Here is a 17,492-nt window from a genome sequence, read left to right on the forward strand (position 1 = left end):
TATATATATATTGTTATCTTGGTCACTTGTGCGCTCAGAAAGTTTGTGTGTAGATCATTCTGTTTGGATGTATGAGCTCCAGCCTTTGTTTTCCTCATGTAGATTGTTTAGAATCGCACTGTCAGTCATAGGCAGGCAGACTTGGACACCACTTATTTTCCTCATTCTGCAGTCCGTGGTTTGTATGTGTGTGAGTTGTGCGCGAAAAGGACTTACAGACTATTTAAGATGAAATCAATCAAATATCCATGCCACATGGAGACCAGACCACTGAGGAAACTTATGCTGCTCATTTGGTTTTCGCCGCCATCTAGAGGAAACATAACAAAAGAATTTGGAGAAAATTCATCTGCCTCAAGTCCCCATTCAACCATAACTACTTGGCACCACATAAGGAGACAGCTGCTAAAATTCAATTTCCAGTCGATAGATTCTTCGCCTCTAACCCTATACATCGATTCGCCGTTAATTTGGAATTCGGCTGTTGTGGGTTCACTACGAAGATGTGCGGTTAGACTTTACAAAGAATTTGTAAAAAAAACGACGAAAACTGAGTTCGATTTTCTTGTGTTTTGCATGCTAAATTAGCACAGCAGTTGAGTTCGGAATGGGGAGAAAAAGCTAACAGCCATAGATCAAATGTGAACAGGGTTCCACTGATATTCCGAACTCTCATGGTCAACAAATTATCGTTGAAAATACATCACTCGGATGTTAAACTTCCCAGATGCATGGTGACCATGCAACCAAAATACCTCAGAGATATGGAACCTTCATTGTCGTTTCAGCCTAGACATAAGCGATGAAAATTGCACATTTGGGATTTAACGCTAAGACTAATGCCTAGTGGAATCATGCCGCAGACGCTGAGGTACAAGAAAGGTCTCATCATCGACGTCTGCTAAAGCCAAATACAAAGGAGTTTGTCCTTCAGAATAGTACACTATATCTCGGTCAGTTTGCATGGGTTAGTTTAAGTATTGCTGTCACTGCTGCTTCAGCTTCATTCGTCCTCATCCTCTCCTGATATCACTGTTACAGTTGTGAACTGTGAAGGCGACTGGGAATTATTACACCAGGAAAAGCATAGACATCGAAACCAGTGCTGGCTTTCAGGTGAGAATTACGCGACCGAAAACTCTTTAAGACCATCGATATAACACTGAAACCAACGGCCATATGAACTCATTTGATATGCGCATGAACATCCCAATGTTTGAGTCAGGAGATTCTATCCGTCGGATCTGTTCCCACTACCTGCTTTATCCGGACTTCTGGTACAAAGGTTATGTCCTTTGAGCAGAGCTCAATTTGAAACCCCAAAATGGGCTCGGAAAGCTACAGTGAAGTGAAAAATGTGAGGGACATTAATTAATGTATTCATGCACAGTACAAACAGCTGCGTAATATGACAAAACGCTAACTGATTGACTATGTACGTCACTTTCATACCACAGGCCTATGGAAGACACGTGGCGAACAGAGCAGTTTGCACACCGTTTACACTCAGCAGTCGACCTCTCTAAGACATAATAGTTCAGGCATTGCTTTGAGTTCACCGGAAGTCGACCTAAGTATTCACTGTTAGACTGGATTTAGGACAAGAAGATCAATCGGATATTTTCTTCTGGATGCACATAGTCAGGACGGAAAGCCTGGAGAATTACTTTTGCAGAAACGACAGCTAATCTGCAGTTATTTGAAACCTCCAACTTTGAGGTTCGAGGCAAGTGAGACATCGTATAGACTGTGTACTACACAAACTTAAATGCACTATTTGTTCACCAACCTGAAATGCACAGAGACATGCCCATTCCCACCGAGAGTTGATCATACACCTGTTTGTTCACACTATTAGGCTGCCCAAACGAAGATTTAATGATACCCGGTATACTTAAGTAACTTTTGCTCCGCCCCATGAAATGCATTTTACGCCTAGTTGTGCCTTCTCAGTTAAACTCATGTGGTATCAGTGAGCACCTGCATCATCTTTGCTTAACGTAAAAATCGAATACGTTTATTTTAAGTGTAATGTTGTAAGTATATACCCTGAAGATATGTCATCCCTACTTTTATTTGTATTGGGCCTTGTGTGTTACATACGCTTTGATTTGCAGTAAAGTGAAACCGTGATGTTGACTTCACACATGACTGATACTAAACCCATAAATGGCCATAAACCGATTATGCCTTTTTCAATAAAGCAGTCTGGGATACACAAAATTCCTTGCCTCTTAAATATTGCATTGATTTAGACGATTATCAAATGCGATCATAGAGTGGTGAGAGAGAGAGAGTTTAGAAGTAAACCACTGAGCTGTCGTTTTACTCAGTCTGGTAAGCAAAAGCAGGAAGTCTCACTAGGTGCATTGAACCGTTGTCCAAGTTGTCTACATTAGTTTGCTTATTGCGGAAAATATTCCGAGTAATTATTGTAATGTTCAACAAAATATCTTATTTTCAGGTGCGTTGGAGACTAGCCACAGGCTCGAACAATATGTTCAAATACGCAGATGTGGCAGCGAACGATAATCACCACGCCGTGGAATACCTGATAACTGGTGCGTACTTTTACTGCGAATACCATTTTAGTTTGAATAGCTCAAATCTTGTTTGACTCGACAAACGCCAAGACTTCATTTTAAACATTACCTGAAATTCGTCATTTGTGCTGATGCAAATCAAGGTGATAAAAGCGGTACACGGGTAATGTCATCTGTACGTACTAGAACAGAAAACGAAAATTACCTAGCGCACAATGCAAACACGTCTTAATTATAAACCTGGCGCTTTGACTTACCTTAAGGTCATGGTTTTTAGTTAAAGTATAAAAACCAGTACGCTCCCTGTTTTGAGTTACCTTGATGAATACTGGCTAGTAGCGCTACGATTAAAAAGTTTCTAAAACTAACTGGAATTCCCCCCAGTCACCTCTTTTATGTCAACTGTTAATGAAGTGCAGTGTAGTCTGACCCATTCCATTCTTATGTCGTCTTGCGAACTCACTTGTTCAAGCTAAGCAAGAAATGATATCCTTCCGTTCTTTCAGAAACATATTCGTCCTAGACTGTTCAGCAATCTCCGAACTTTATTTCATAAAATAGCTTCGCTATTTTATCGACTATTTTCGAAATAATTTCAACCCTCTCAGGTCTTGAAAGTGGGACAGAATACCAGGTCAGTGTCAATTCAATGAACGCCAAACACGGAGCGAGTGCACACACGGACTTCATTCACGTGCGCACCGAAGCATGTAGGTTTTCTCTCATTTCAAACATAAACCCTGCTTATTATCTCACCCAATTAGGAAGACTGCTGATGTGAAAAAAAAACTTGGTTTTACGGTGCTGCCCTTGCTCACCCTAGACAAGCCGATGTAACTAGCAGACACTTGACCTTCAACTCATGTTATCTACCATTTTATACGGGTTCGAACCAAATAAGCTCGCATTTATAAATTGTACGCATACTTTCAAACTGGCTTGTCTATACAGATTCAGAAGAAAGTCATCAAACCCACACTCACTCAAACGTAACTAGAAGTATTCACTCCAGGCTTGGAACGTCCTCGAACCGCGATTCACTCACGCCCAATCGGATGAATTTAAAACACATACTGACTAAATAGGATAATCATTTAAGCAGATTAGGCATCAAAAACATCCAAAACATGTAAAAATTTCTTGGCAGCCAAACATTAGTCAACTTGAGATATTCGGATTATTCGTATGGGCATCTCAGCTCAACTTCGACGATCGTTGGCTTTACGTACTTTTACCAGCCAGTGATTGTCTTCTGATATGTATCTCTGGTGTGGAGTTCCTTGTGGAATTCCACATTTTGTGTTAGCATAGAATTAAATGCTACAAAACCATTATGACAAGACAAAATATGTCATAATCTTTACAATGTGGACATCCCACGGAATCTACTCAAAGCATCAAAACCTGAATAAAGAGGTTCACCCTCTACTGATAAATAATATTTCACTAGTTGTATCTTCCGTTCGATTGTGGATTTTGTCCTATAGAAAGTATGCGTCAGAATCCAGCATATTTCGCTCAAGCGCGCTTTATTCACTTCAGTCGGCTTTAGCATATTTACTCGATTTCCTGCAAGTTTACTAGAATAAAACCACGATTATTTCAATATTCAGTCGACCGCGAGCCAGGATCGCCATTGGTACCCCCACTTTCAAGTGCTGGACCATCCGATGACAACGCCCTGTTGATAATTGTTGCCGCATGCGTCTTCGGATTCGTCGTACTAATCATCAACTTGGTAGTGGTTACATTCCTAGTCAAGCGGCGAAGGCAACGCAGACAAATGGCCAGGCAGATCAAAGTGCGTCATTCACAGCACTCGCCAAATATGGCTATGGGTAATGGGTGTAACAGAGGGTTCCACGGTGGACACACCAGTGATCGAGGTGGTACATACAGAGCAAAAATGGGACTCAAGTCTGTGAATGATCCTTTCACAACATCTTTTATGTCGGACAATTCAGGAAGTTGTATATGCTGTCCACAACGTCCTCACAAACCTGGAGGCTCAAGTAAGATTTGATTGAATATAACGCTATCTGACTTTTGTCTTGAACTTCTTATATTCACCTTCTGTTCGCCTGAAAATTGAACATGTTTGTCTACGAAGTTTTTTATTTTAGGTGTATTTACAAATTAAGCCCTGATACATCTCAGCGTTTGTGCTACGGCAGTGAGGCATCAGTGTTGAACACAGATTCCATGCTGTCGATGATGATAATGATGATGACGACATTTGTACCCCCGGGTTTGAACTCTATCAGACCCTGAAAGATTTAATGCCTTTACCCAAGTAAAGGAAACCTGTAAAAGGGAGTGAGGGTCGTGTCACTCGAAAGACAGTCCTAGCTTCTCCTTGGCATAGACGGTACTGCTTTACCAGTGGCCGCAATCGAGAAACCGGTCAGTTCATTACCTGCGAGATATAAAATCTTGAGAAGGGTCACTAATTCACTCGCCTCACGGTACAACCGGCTTGCTGATTGTACGAACAGATCCCACGTTCACGACATAAATATGGTTGATATCAGCTGACATTTGCACTGTTGTAGCAGAGACCTACCAAATGTTTCTGTTGTTCGTTACAGACTTCATTTTATGAATCCTGAGGATTTTACCGATCCCAAATCGTCTGCGTGTTGCCTCCTGAAACTCTTAACTCACCCTAGTGACACGAAACCAAATGTGTATGAAACTTCACCCGAAGTTTTCGTTGTGGTAATATATCCTCTATTTAAAGGTGGTACAGGCTGTACCACGAAGTATGGTCTGAATTGATTATTTCACTTGACGTCACCAGCTAACTGAACGCCATCTCCTAGGAACATCCTATAGACTCATCGAAACTGCCATCTCGGAGTCTCGCACTGAACAGTCTGTTAAGCTGAATGGCCTACATAGGCAGACCCGCTTATTTTTGGCGCTGCCGCAGGGGATTATCTGTACTGTATGTTATGCGTGAAGCTGTACGTTTTGAAGTTATATTCGTCCATAGGAGCCGTTTACTCTGAATAATATAAATAAAAAAGTAAACTGAAGCTTGTGATTAATATGACATTCACAATAAACAATTACTTCTCGATTTCTACCTGACAAGGCTATGTAAAAGCTGACTGTTTCGAAAATTTTACGAGGTCGAATGAACATGGTCCACAATACTTCATGACCCAGCCCACCATATCTGAACGGGACACTGGTTCTTTACACCAGTTCTCTGATCAAAGAAGTCAACTGTTATGCGGACAGGAACAAACCCCTGATTTCGGACACATATCAGTCAATCAGTTAACAAACAATTTTCCACTGAACCATTCATACCACAGTTCTTCTGGGGCAGAGCATGGTAAGTTTGGAACTACTGGACGCCATCAGATGGATGCTGGTTCTTCACGCCCATTGTTACACTCTGACATTCCACAAAGCCCTCAAAGCCTCTTCGGTCCTCAGAGTGATTTGTTCTTACCTCATCAGTCTACCGATATGAACGCTCGAAGCCAGTTCGGAAAATTTACTCCGCGTCAGTTGGTCCAACACCCCCGATATTCCGAGGTACGTCCTTCAGAATTTTCGGTAATGCTGCGCAACCATGTAACTACGGATACTCATAGAAAGGGTGTCAAGATTCGGAAGTCCGATGAAGTGAAGTGACAATTTTACTAAGTATAAGCAACATGGCGCGAATAGTATTTAGCTCAACTATAACCCATTACGCTGAACATCCCCAACCGTTATTTGCGATCGGCAATGTTTGGGTGGAAACGTTTACGGAATACTTCCCGGCATACGCGAAGACTTTATGCATTCATAATAAGTTGCATTTTAGGGATTTAAGTTACTTGGTGAAGAAATGGACCGATTGTGATCTGAAGATGCGGATAGACAGTCACTGCTTGCGACAAATCGCTTTTGCATAAAGAATAATGTAGGCAAGGTGGAGCAGTTTTAACAAGAAAATCAGACAATGACTTAAGAATTCCATGCCGTCATTCGATGGATCTTCCGCTGTACTTTTAACGAATCAATAAATCGAAGCCTTCGCTGTTTTTCGAAAACAGCTACTTTAGCTTGGGAGAGGGTGTAGTTCTAAGGAAACAACCAACATGAACATTTTGGACATTACATGCCATGACCGAAAACTTGGATTCTAAAAGTAATGAGAACGTTTCGAAACACCTCCGAAGTATCTCGGTAACATACCTAATACCTTGTTTCCAGATTACCAAAAAATTACAGTGAATCTGTTTTTTGTTTGAACTTTGGAGAATTTCCACCTTAAAAGGAATAGAGGATACATATTGATTTGATGAATCGCAGCGTACTAGTAAACAGATTCCACAACAGAACTCGTAAGATGTTTTCAACAAACGCACTATGACCAAGTCAATATTGGTTTTATTGTTCTTAGCCTCCAACGAACCCTATGTGATGAAATTATGTTGGGCGCTGTTACCCATTAGAACATTCTAGTTCATCAACAGTTTAAACCTTGAGGATCATAATTACACCAATGAAATCATGCGGCAGTTCCTTCAGTAATGGGTCCCAAGTTCATTCATAGAGTTCAGTAATAATGTATTGTATAATTTCGTTTCTAATCTTTATTACTTTCCATCATGTTTAAGACGGGTGGATGCTTGGAGTGGTTTTTGAAAGAGATCGTTGACCCCTTTGACTCTTGAAGACGGTTCCTACTCTCAAGTTTGAATGGAGTGCTCCTACAGACATTCTAACGTCTAACAATAACATGACCTGGCTGCACCTCTTAACATCCTTATCCCAAAACATGCGGCCGGAATGAAGCAAATGAGTCGCGTGCTGAGATAAGTGAGGAATATTTAAAATATTTAAAAAAAATGTCAAATGTACGAATTTGATATGCCTGATCAGACCAATACAGAAATAAATAATATAACTACTCAAAGGAGGAGTAAACTGCAATAAAACCGGTGAATAAAGTCAGCCAATGAAATTGTTCTACGTAGTGCAGAGCTAGGTAGAGATCACCATTAGGAAAGACGCAACCTGAGAAATTGCTGGATAATGGTGGATCAGCGTCCTTGCGTGACGCTTCCGTTGACAAGGAGTAGGTTGTCGCAGCCGAATTATATTTGGTTTGGCTGCTGTCGAATGGCCTTGAAACGATCTGGTAACACTCGATAGACCATGTTAAAGGGTCCGACCACATTACTCTGACGATTAGTACCAAGCAAGTGGGAAGCAACCTTACGTGAATAGACTTGTCAAGCGGCTTTCAGGATGATATTTGCTTTGCAATCCTTAGTGACAAGCACCGTCTCGTACATTCCAAGTAGTTTTCAGAACACCCGTTATACAAAGAATACATCAATCTGGATAGGTACTGGAGGGTACCCTATTCTCAAGTGTTGGGCAAACTACCGCTGTCGACGTGCCTTCTTTACTGCGCGGCACTAAATGCCCTTTTGATAACAGTGTTCGGCCGACGAGTAATAACTTCAGAAGCCCTTATATAGCTGAGTCAAGAATATGTCCACTTCCCTCAATCCAAGTGGTCATGCAGTTGTGCACAATCGCTTCATTGTCTCATGAGCACTAGCACGGATTTTTTGGGTTTCCATTTTCCATCAGGGTTCTTTAAACCAGGCGCACTTCCGCACCTAACTTGAATTTGGCAAAAATAATCTGCCATGATCCATCACAATGCCAAGTCAGTGTCTAAAACACTAACCCTCCGGTTTATATAACAATTTTACTGGCTGATGTTACTGACCATTAAGCCGTTGTGTTATTAAGTTACTTATTTGCCTGACGGCATCATGTCAAAATTCTGACCAGGAAGTATGTGTTCTAATGGGTAGATTTACCAGAGTAAAAAATAATCATCAAGTCTGAGACCCAACATCAAACACGGAAACTACACAGATATCTAGATCTGGAGTATCACGTACGTGATAACGTACAGAGGAATGCTTCGTTAGATTAGTGATCTACTCTCCCAGTTGTTGCGAGAAACCGATTATGGTCCAAACACAACTGTATTCTGTGATCAACACGGGGACCGACAAATAAACACCGTTTGGTGATCATCCTTAGTTTACTCAGCTACCCTTCTGTATGGATTAGGAACTAGCTTTTGGTTACTCGCTCTCAAGAGTAGTGAGAAAACTTTGTTTTCTCCACATTGATGGGCCATTAGAATATGTAACCTTATTTGTCAAGGATGTGTGTAAAAAAACTAAAAAAAACACCTTGCCAAAGACAGGTGTTTAATTAACATCTTGCATCATTCTAGTTTGGAGGTCGTACCTCCTTGTCTTCCCAGAAATGTTTTTGTACAGCATTAAACCCCAGATACTCTAACTTTGCAGAGTGAAGCGCAGAAGACTATCTAACCATCAGTTTACTTTCGAGTGGATGGGGTTCAAGGCAACAAACAATGAAATCAGAATGATCACGGAGAATTTTCCCACCCATATTTACCGACCTGTTCTATCGAGCACAGCCTTAAGACACACTAAATAACCCTAACGAGGTATTCTGTGGCAATATGGTTTAAAGATTAGCTAACAATAGCCTTCAGAAAATTCATTCCGTTTTCGAACCATTTTATTGATTTATATGTAGTTCTTACACGTTTCTCTGCGGGTTCTCTAAACTAATCGGGATAGAAGCACTGCTCTCAGTTGGCGTCATCAGATTGATTTAACGTAACTTCATCTGTGTAACAGCTTGTGTTTGTTTTCAGTAACACATCTCTCCAAGGTCCTAGTGTATCCTATTGTATTGTATTGTATTGCATTGTATTTTAACTGCTATCCCCAGTTTTGCCGACTCTTTACTTATTCGGGCAATCTAGTTACTGGTGACTAGTCAGATTGTTTCACTTGAGTGACAGTTTTGGGATCCAGTCAATTTTTATCACCGGTAATGAGCCTCATTCAGGGGCTTTCTATCTCGTTTGAGAATCAAAACAGATGCATCTAATATTTCTACTTCCCTCCTTTACTCCGTTACCTTATGTGTTGTAACCATGTTGTTCAACCTGTTGTATATGCATGCGTCATACACGCAGCTTTTAGATAATTCACTTGGTCGGAATAGTCCGAGAATCGGTCTACATACTCTCACCAGAAAGCATTCAAACTCGCTAAATAGTCCGATGAGTAGCCAAAAAGTCATTCCAAGTTTTGCGGAACAATCCGACCTCAGCTTTCTGGGTACACAGGTTACTGTTAACCCTAACGTCAGCACAGCCGAACTGCCAGTTATTACCGCGACAAACAGCAGTAAATCAAGACAAATCCTCTCAACTGGTCTGGCGGCATTCACTTATGGGAGAAGGCACACCGAAACTATTGAAAACCTGAATGCAACATCGCCAACTCTAGAGAGCGTTGTAACTCCGTCGACCTTGTTTTCTCAACAGCTAGTTTCTATCAAGTTTGCAACGGAAAATACGGGCCATGAGACAACCCCTCAACTCGATACTGCATCACAGTTATGTTCAATATCTCATAATTTTTATAACGACCACACAGTGGAATATGCGATCTCACCAAATTGTACTCCGTTACTCCTCTCCCTGGATCCTGCATCCTCTATTCAGCTGACGTCTTCTGAGGGCCTGCTGATGACGAAAAATTCCGATAATAGTCCACTATACTCTGCCGCATTTTATGACATCACAGGAACTTTGAATCAGACACAGTTGCTGGTACAGAACCCCGGTAGTGTTTCTTATGAACCCTCGCAGTTGAGCAACCATATCTTGTCAACGTCTGCCGCACATTAGGATTGAACAAACGGGTACAGCCTTTTAGCCAGTTGGTTTATTCAAGTGATAGTTCTAATCCCATCATACAGTGACATATATCACTACCTTTCTTTCTATTTTGTCTCATTCGTGTACAAGCTTCCGCTACGTAGCGGGAAGTTCACGCATAATATTAGTGCATGGTAATTGTTGTACATATTCTTCTACGTGTTGTTATATTCGAAAAACCTTCCTCGTAGTTCCATGAACAGGCGGAGATGAATATTCCTCAGCCCATACACTTATCCCGCGAATATCTACATTATAACAAATCAAATATGCAAAACAGTTCATCAAGCGCACACAAAAGTATGGTGGACCTGCTTTGGTCGAAACATAATGAAAACAACACTGGAACGATGGGACCCCTGTTTCGCCCAACTCGTCCCCACTTCAAGTCCTCCCCCAGTGCTGAGTTCCTTGCCAATGACTTTGGATATCGGCCAAAATATAAACATTCTTTGGCTACGTTTGAATCTGCCACGCACATTCCTCAAATGACAAGAAACATGCATATGGTACCAGGCTCACCACGATCGCGCAATATCAGAACTCGCCACCTGACATGTTCCTCTTATGGAGAACAAGGTGAGTGGAATCTTATCCTCACTAATACTAAAGCTCAGCCCGGTGAACACCAAGTCTTCGCTTTCTAACTGTAACCTCGGGATTTACAACCTGTGATGAAGGCATGCTTCAACGCATCCAGTTTATCGGAAACAGGCTTCTGCCAAAACAATCCGAAACATAGTTTTTGTGTTTTCGGATGAGGAGTAACATTATGAATTCCCGTTCTTATTTCGCTACAGTTATTTGCACAATATGCAGCTACAGAATTATTAGAAAATCTAATGCAATATGACGGTTAGCAACGACATCTTTTTGTGTAATTACGCAGCATTATGTTGCAACACATACGACATTGTACCCGGACAAACAACAAACTGTGGTATCCTTGATTAATGAGATTTTCTGGAATCAGCAGTAATATCCTAAAATGTCTGTGAATGAATTTGATCTAGAGATTTTATACCACTTTCTCCAGTCGCTTCATCTTCATTATGCTGAACAGTATTGCTCATGTGATTATGGTCTGAAGTTTTAGTCACAGGTGATTGGTGATCACCATGAAACTGAATAATTTTAAGCCATTTGTAAGATTCAGGTGAGTAACTCACCTTCCAACATTGTACACTCATAAGTTGCTGGCATCTGCTCTTCCCCTTACAAGTCGAAACGAATTCACAAGTGTTCAGAGTTGAGTTGATTGTACGACAAGACACAAAGATCCCAAAGTGGTACTGTTTAGAGGAGGCATTCAATGGTAATATCTTTCAACACAGGTTAACCAAAAATTGGCTTTTGCTATTGCACTAAACTATGCGGTTTAGGTCCAGCTGTTGTACTGCATATGCGTGTGCGTATCTTACATACCAAGGCTTTGGACACTGGCAGTAATCGGGTTCATTTGGCTGCACTAGGGAAAACATGCGTTTCGACTTTCGTTAATCCAAGAATACATAAGAGTTGCGGAGTTATGTGGTGGGCATGTGACCGCCGGGGGCACAAAACACGTGCAAACAGGCCACCATCGGTGATACTTTGTTCAAGATGTCACAGTACTTGCTCGTTTAGAGTTTTCTATAATCAGTGCGAAATCTACCAGCTAAATCATCACTATTGGTTTTCTCAGTTAAGAGAGTACGGAAAAACGGGGGAGGCGGTATCCGTCTTTCAGTTTAGTAAAGCCACAACTAAAAATCACCGCTAAGCGATTTCAGACCGTCCTCGTCTTAATCACCGAAAGTGATAATTTAGTATTAAATAATAACACTCAGTTGCCTCATGGACCTTCAGCGTTTTGCCACAAAACCTGGGGTGAATCCGCTAAGCATAACCTCATTGAAGTAATGGGTCGTGAAAATATCATGCTTTCTCACTAACCTATATCTTCAACGTTTTTTTCTAATATGCCCCTTACCGTTCCATCTCGTCGTATTGCCGATATTTGTTTCTGGATTTACCTGCGGAAACCGGAATGACACAGTACTGTCTAGCGTATGCTCACGTCTGTTGAGAGGAGAGCTTCCTCATACTTCATCATAAATTGACGGTTTATATGAGCAGTTATTGTTAGTTTCCGCAAACAGCCATTAAACTTTGGTTTCGGCTCTTGATTTTACTCCCTTGCAATCCTATTGACAACCCTGTGTAGACCCGCATTATTTTAACTCCTAAGTTGTGCGTCTTTGAACCGTTATGAGGTTAACTTCAGGCCACTCAGGAAAGTGAACATCCTGTGCTGATAACACTCAATTTTTTTACAAACAAACGGTTAAAACTTTACTCTTCATCTTCATTATATATGTTCTAACTAAGACCAATGCATATTTTCATCGTCGGACTAGTGAGACAGGGTTGGTTTCATCTCCAAGAAAGTGGTGATCACGACATCCAGGCAACCAGCTGGTCTTGATCTTGTAAAAAAAACCGAAATATAGCGAATATACACTCGTTTGCAAACTAATTTGGTTCTTCAAGAGACTCACCTGGAACCCAGTTGAATGTCCAGTTTGTGATGTTTTCAGACAACTGAATGTACTGCACCAGGCCGTCTCATGTTCCAAGTAGAACACAAGTTTGACGGAAACCCGGGGACTGCGCCTACCTGATGAGCCTCAAAAAGGGCGAAATCAGTCATGGGCTGTCGACAGATTTTCAGCAACCTTATAAGTAGGACATTACAAACCTAAATGTAGTTCTCTGATCTGAAAATTAATACCCTGTTCTCCACCATCATTCCAACTTCACTTTGAGAGTTTTGGTGTAAGTGCTTAAGCTTGGATACACCAAAATACTACGACAAATGACCTCTGCTTAGTGATTTCTCAGAACTGAAACTACCCACCGGGTGCATGTATTGGTCAGTCTGTAAAATGTTACTAATCGCACCTTTGTCGATGATGGGCATACTTTCATTTGCGACGACATAAGTGTATCTTCATGCTCTGCTCAGTCCGCAGTTTTTGTTTTAAATACAGCTTGAATTATAGATCACCTTAGTAAACCAGAGGCAATAAATCTGTTGTGTCCTAGATCTGTGGCAAATTCTCATTAGGTGCATTTTCAAGGTTTCAAACGAAAAAACATCAGAGTTTTGCACACAGTGAAACGCTAATTGTGAGTCCGTCCAGGGTGTATTAGAAACACCTATTCATTTTCACTCACTACGGCATGTTGTTGTCCCACACTTCACGTCCACGTTCGGGCTATATGCTAACGTCACAGTGCCATAACGAGTGATCCACGAAAACGACTGTCTACCTTTTTGACAATACTACCAAACTTTGCTGCTTTGATGATCCAAATGAATTCTCAGTACGATAAAACCAAAGCGAATACGGTGCAAATCAAGTTGAGAAGATTGAGCTTTGTGGGGAAAGTCTAGGATTGTTGGACCATAGAAGACTATCAACTTACGTCTGTGTAACTTCCTTACAAACGGCAGTTAGTGAGGTGCTGTCTTGTTTTTTTTATAATTCTGATTATTCCACTCTTGAAAACACCAGTCTGTGGGAGCCCAAAAGTCAACCAATGGACTTCGACATATGTTATTCCATTATGAAACAACCAAATCCTATCCAAAAAATGAATGCATCAGCATCATTTCTATATGTACACTATCATTTTGTGGCAGACAGTGCTGAAAGCATGGGTGGTGCATGTATGAAGAAGTGCGCAGGACAATAAAAACCAAGCATCACTATCAGCCACTATTTACGTATCCAGGACCTCATAAATTTCCTTATCCTGCATCACTTCTGTTGATCAACCGTAGCACAAAACAGTGGATATGTTACACATTACGGTAAATTTAAAATCCGATAAAACGTTTGGTTCATATTATTCGAAGTTCCAAACTCCATCATTTGAGTCCTTATTCAGATCACTTTTCAGATGGCGACAATGGGTACGACAAGGATCGCTATGCGGCAGAACTTCGACGTTTACAATACGGTGGCGGTCCAACTGTCGAAGTGAGTCTTCTCCCTGGGGACTACTATGTTCAGCTACTTCTTTCAAGCCGATTGCTAAGCTCTGTAAACAAATTAACAGTCACTTCATCAAATGCCAGTACAAGCACCTTTGCTACCAATATTTTAACCAACGGCCAATTCCGATTAATTCGCTTGTGACCAATAATTCCCAGCAGTGACTGAAACTCTATTATGGAAAACTTGCTGTTAATTTGTGCTTCTTCCACCAACAATCAACCCCAACAAATGTCATCCAGCACAAACTCTATTCGATCTCACTGGTACTAAATACGGTACGGGCATTCCGAAATAAAAATCAGATTGCCACGTGATACTGAAAATGTCTTAAGTCAAAAACACTGGTTTTAATCGAGCACAAACCTGTTCAGATGTGGCACAGAGATAGATGGTAGGCGGCGTTTACTATGTCCACAACGGCTACATATTGACGCACATATGTGTTACTCAGATCAAGCAGAATAAGGTCAGTAGGAAAGTGATTTACACCGGGAATAAGTCCAAGTGCACACGCTGAAGCCTTCTTAAACGGTTCGATTTTGTTCCATGTTTTCCGAACAACAATAACCATCGACGTCCCAAGGGTCACTTCATCCAGTCATTGTTCTGCAGTGCCTCTGTAACGTAGTTTTAATAGTTGAATGATGAGAAATTCAACTGCAATATTTTCCCACGTTGTTCTATACCATGTCTAGTCGTTTGACGCATCAACATCCGAAGTGGAAATCAACACTCAATAACCGCCGTATACCATATCCACTTCACAATAGTTTGCATCACATTTAATATGAAACAAAAAGGAATGTGTTTAACCTGTATAGATAACTGAAAGCTAACTTGTTCGACTAGTTTTGCTTGAGTCGTGAAGCCTTAAGTGAATACGCAGCAAGAAGTACGAGCTCCCAACCCCACATTGAAGATGTCTCCTTAGTTGTCGACTAAATGTTTGCAACCCATTTACCAAGCTAGGCGAACGGTCCAATCCCTGTCAAAAATTAATCGGTTTCCAGCACTGCAGCAAAGATTGTGTATTTTTTTCGTTTAGTTTTACCTTGGCAGCCGCCAGTGGCAACCAGTGAACCACTGTGTGTCAAAGAGTGGCTTCGCTTAAAGAGTCATTCAATTTATGAGAAATTTGAAAACGGCTTTCCCGTCATTGTGGTAACTGAACTGCTGACGCAGATGTACTGATAAGTATGCGCAAATATTTCGTTCACAAGCAACATATTTTGATAGATTTCAAATCGGTACAGCGGCAACCTAGCAGATCGCTTGAAGTTATCTGATCGCGGGTTAAAATAAACAGAAATAAGAGATGTGTTCGTGTGAAAGTCTGGATCGCCTAAAATTGCAGTAAATCAATAGACTCGGTTGTTCGTTTGATTCTATAATTGGTCGATTCTGAAAAAATGGAAGAATACGGAGGAAATAGATGCAAGCGTGCCGATTGTTAAGAGCAGATCTATTTTACTTCAAGTTCTAGTTGGAAAACCATGCAATCGGTAATATTGTCCAAAAGGCTTTGCTGTAATTTACGAATAACAACGTTTTCTTTTGCTTTTGCGCATTATCGCCAAACCCTAACAGGTTCATGACTGATTATGCATCACTTTACTGCTTTAGCTTCTTCTAGGAAACAATGGTCGCTCTCAAGGTACACCAAGAATGGATGGCGTTGACGAACTGCATCCAACGAAAAGAAATCTCCTTTAAACGCGGCATGCTACATCCACTCCGTTACCGACCGATAGAATTCATATGTGTACCTTCATCACTGGCAAAAGTTCACAGAATTCCACCGCAGACTATCATAATTAACACAAAACTCGGTGTTCTTCACTTAGACCAACAACACTCACTATATCAGTAAACCGTTTCACTGACCAACCGGGCGCCCTCCACAGGAGCATAATTTCGAATGAACTGCTCATGTACACAATATGGACCTGACCAACTATATATATAGATACGCAAATTTTTTTACCTCAAATTCATTCCATTTTTACACTGCTCATAGGATGCTCGATTTGCCAAACAATTTGTACAGAAGTTGATTCCAAGCATATCCTTCTTAGGTCATTTGGACCATTTACACTCCCACCCCCACCCAACGTTCACTAAATTTTCACAATCGCTAAGTAGCTAACTAGCAAGACAACGGTCCGGACTCTTCTTCCCCCATTACTGCCTCATATTTGTGTGGGTCCATATGTGACCCAGTCCTTGCAATTTAATAAAGGTGTTTATGACAGCCGCATCCTCTTCTAATTTAGCCGACTGAAAGTCAAATACAAATTACTGTTAGGAATCTGTTAATTATGGCTGACATGCTTTCCACAAACCCCTTGTAGTTTACAACCTGTGCACACACTTTCATTGTGAATTAGACCCGAGATAGCCTGGCTTGAAACAATGAAGACAATTCTACACCACAGATGCTAACTTACCGTGGTTGCAGGGCAGATTTATCACCCGGGTCTACTTTCTGCCACTGGCTTTGAACTAACCCTTGTCACCTATAAGGTTGAGCAAATGGCTCGTTTACTTCATTTCTCACATATTCTTATTTCCTGGGATCTAAACTTGACTGATTGCGTCACGCGGACCACGCGGCTGTTTGTGCTCTTGTGCCAACTAGTTGTTACAACAACTTTGCTTGCAGTAATTATCCGACAAAATTTAACTCATTGCTACCAGATCGGTCCGCCCAGCTAACAGACAAGTACATCAAATCTAGTCTGTCAGTTTTGTCCGCAAATGAAGCCGCAGACTGTACGCTGAAACGCAAAAACGGTACATTTTATACTTTCCATTACAATGGGACCTGAGTATGCCGGTATGTCTGGTAAATCAAAGGACCCTTGTCATGATGGGGGTCCCTATGAACGCAGTGATGCATTCCAATTGATGGCGTATACCTATTTATCCCCCGATATCTCATCATTAGCTTACTCATTTTGACCCGCTTTATGTGATATCTGTGTTCGCGAGTTCCCTACGATCCTGCATTCTGTGCCGACATACCATAAATCTGTTATATCAACCTGAACTTCTGACTGGCCTTTCTTTCTCGTTGAAAACAGAGTCAAAAACGACAAAAGT

The 17,492-nt window shown here is 41.2% G+C and overlaps 1 protein-coding gene across 1 annotated transcript in view; it reads left to right on the forward strand.

Annotated features, from left to right (window-relative positions):
• The window catches only part of T265_02206 (hypothetical protein), a gene marked incomplete at both ends in the record, with an annotated part of 89,809 nt that extends 73,199 nt beyond the window's left edge, over nucleotides 1-16,610 (forward strand). The window contains 7 exons of the mRNA XM_009166394.1: nucleotides 2,465-2,561; nucleotides 3,152-3,253; nucleotides 4,157-4,555; nucleotides 5,641-6,092; nucleotides 10,536-10,923; nucleotides 14,281-14,372; nucleotides 16,014-16,610. Coding sequence (XP_009164658.1) covers nucleotides 2,465-2,561; nucleotides 3,152-3,253; nucleotides 4,157-4,555; nucleotides 5,641-6,092; nucleotides 10,536-10,923; nucleotides 14,281-14,372; nucleotides 16,014-16,103 — 1,620 coding nt within the window. The remainder of the gene's footprint in view (nucleotides 1-2,464; nucleotides 2,562-3,151; nucleotides 3,254-4,156; nucleotides 4,556-5,640; nucleotides 6,093-10,535; nucleotides 10,924-14,280; nucleotides 14,373-16,013) is intronic.
• Nucleotides 16,611-17,492: the final 882 nt, after the last annotated feature.

Source organism: Opisthorchis viverrini (assembly GCF_000715545.1).
Source record: "Opisthorchis viverrini unplaced genomic scaffold opera_v5_27, whole genome shotgun sequence".
NCBI lineage: Eukaryota > Metazoa > Platyhelminthes > Trematoda > Opisthorchiida > Opisthorchiidae > Opisthorchis > Opisthorchis viverrini.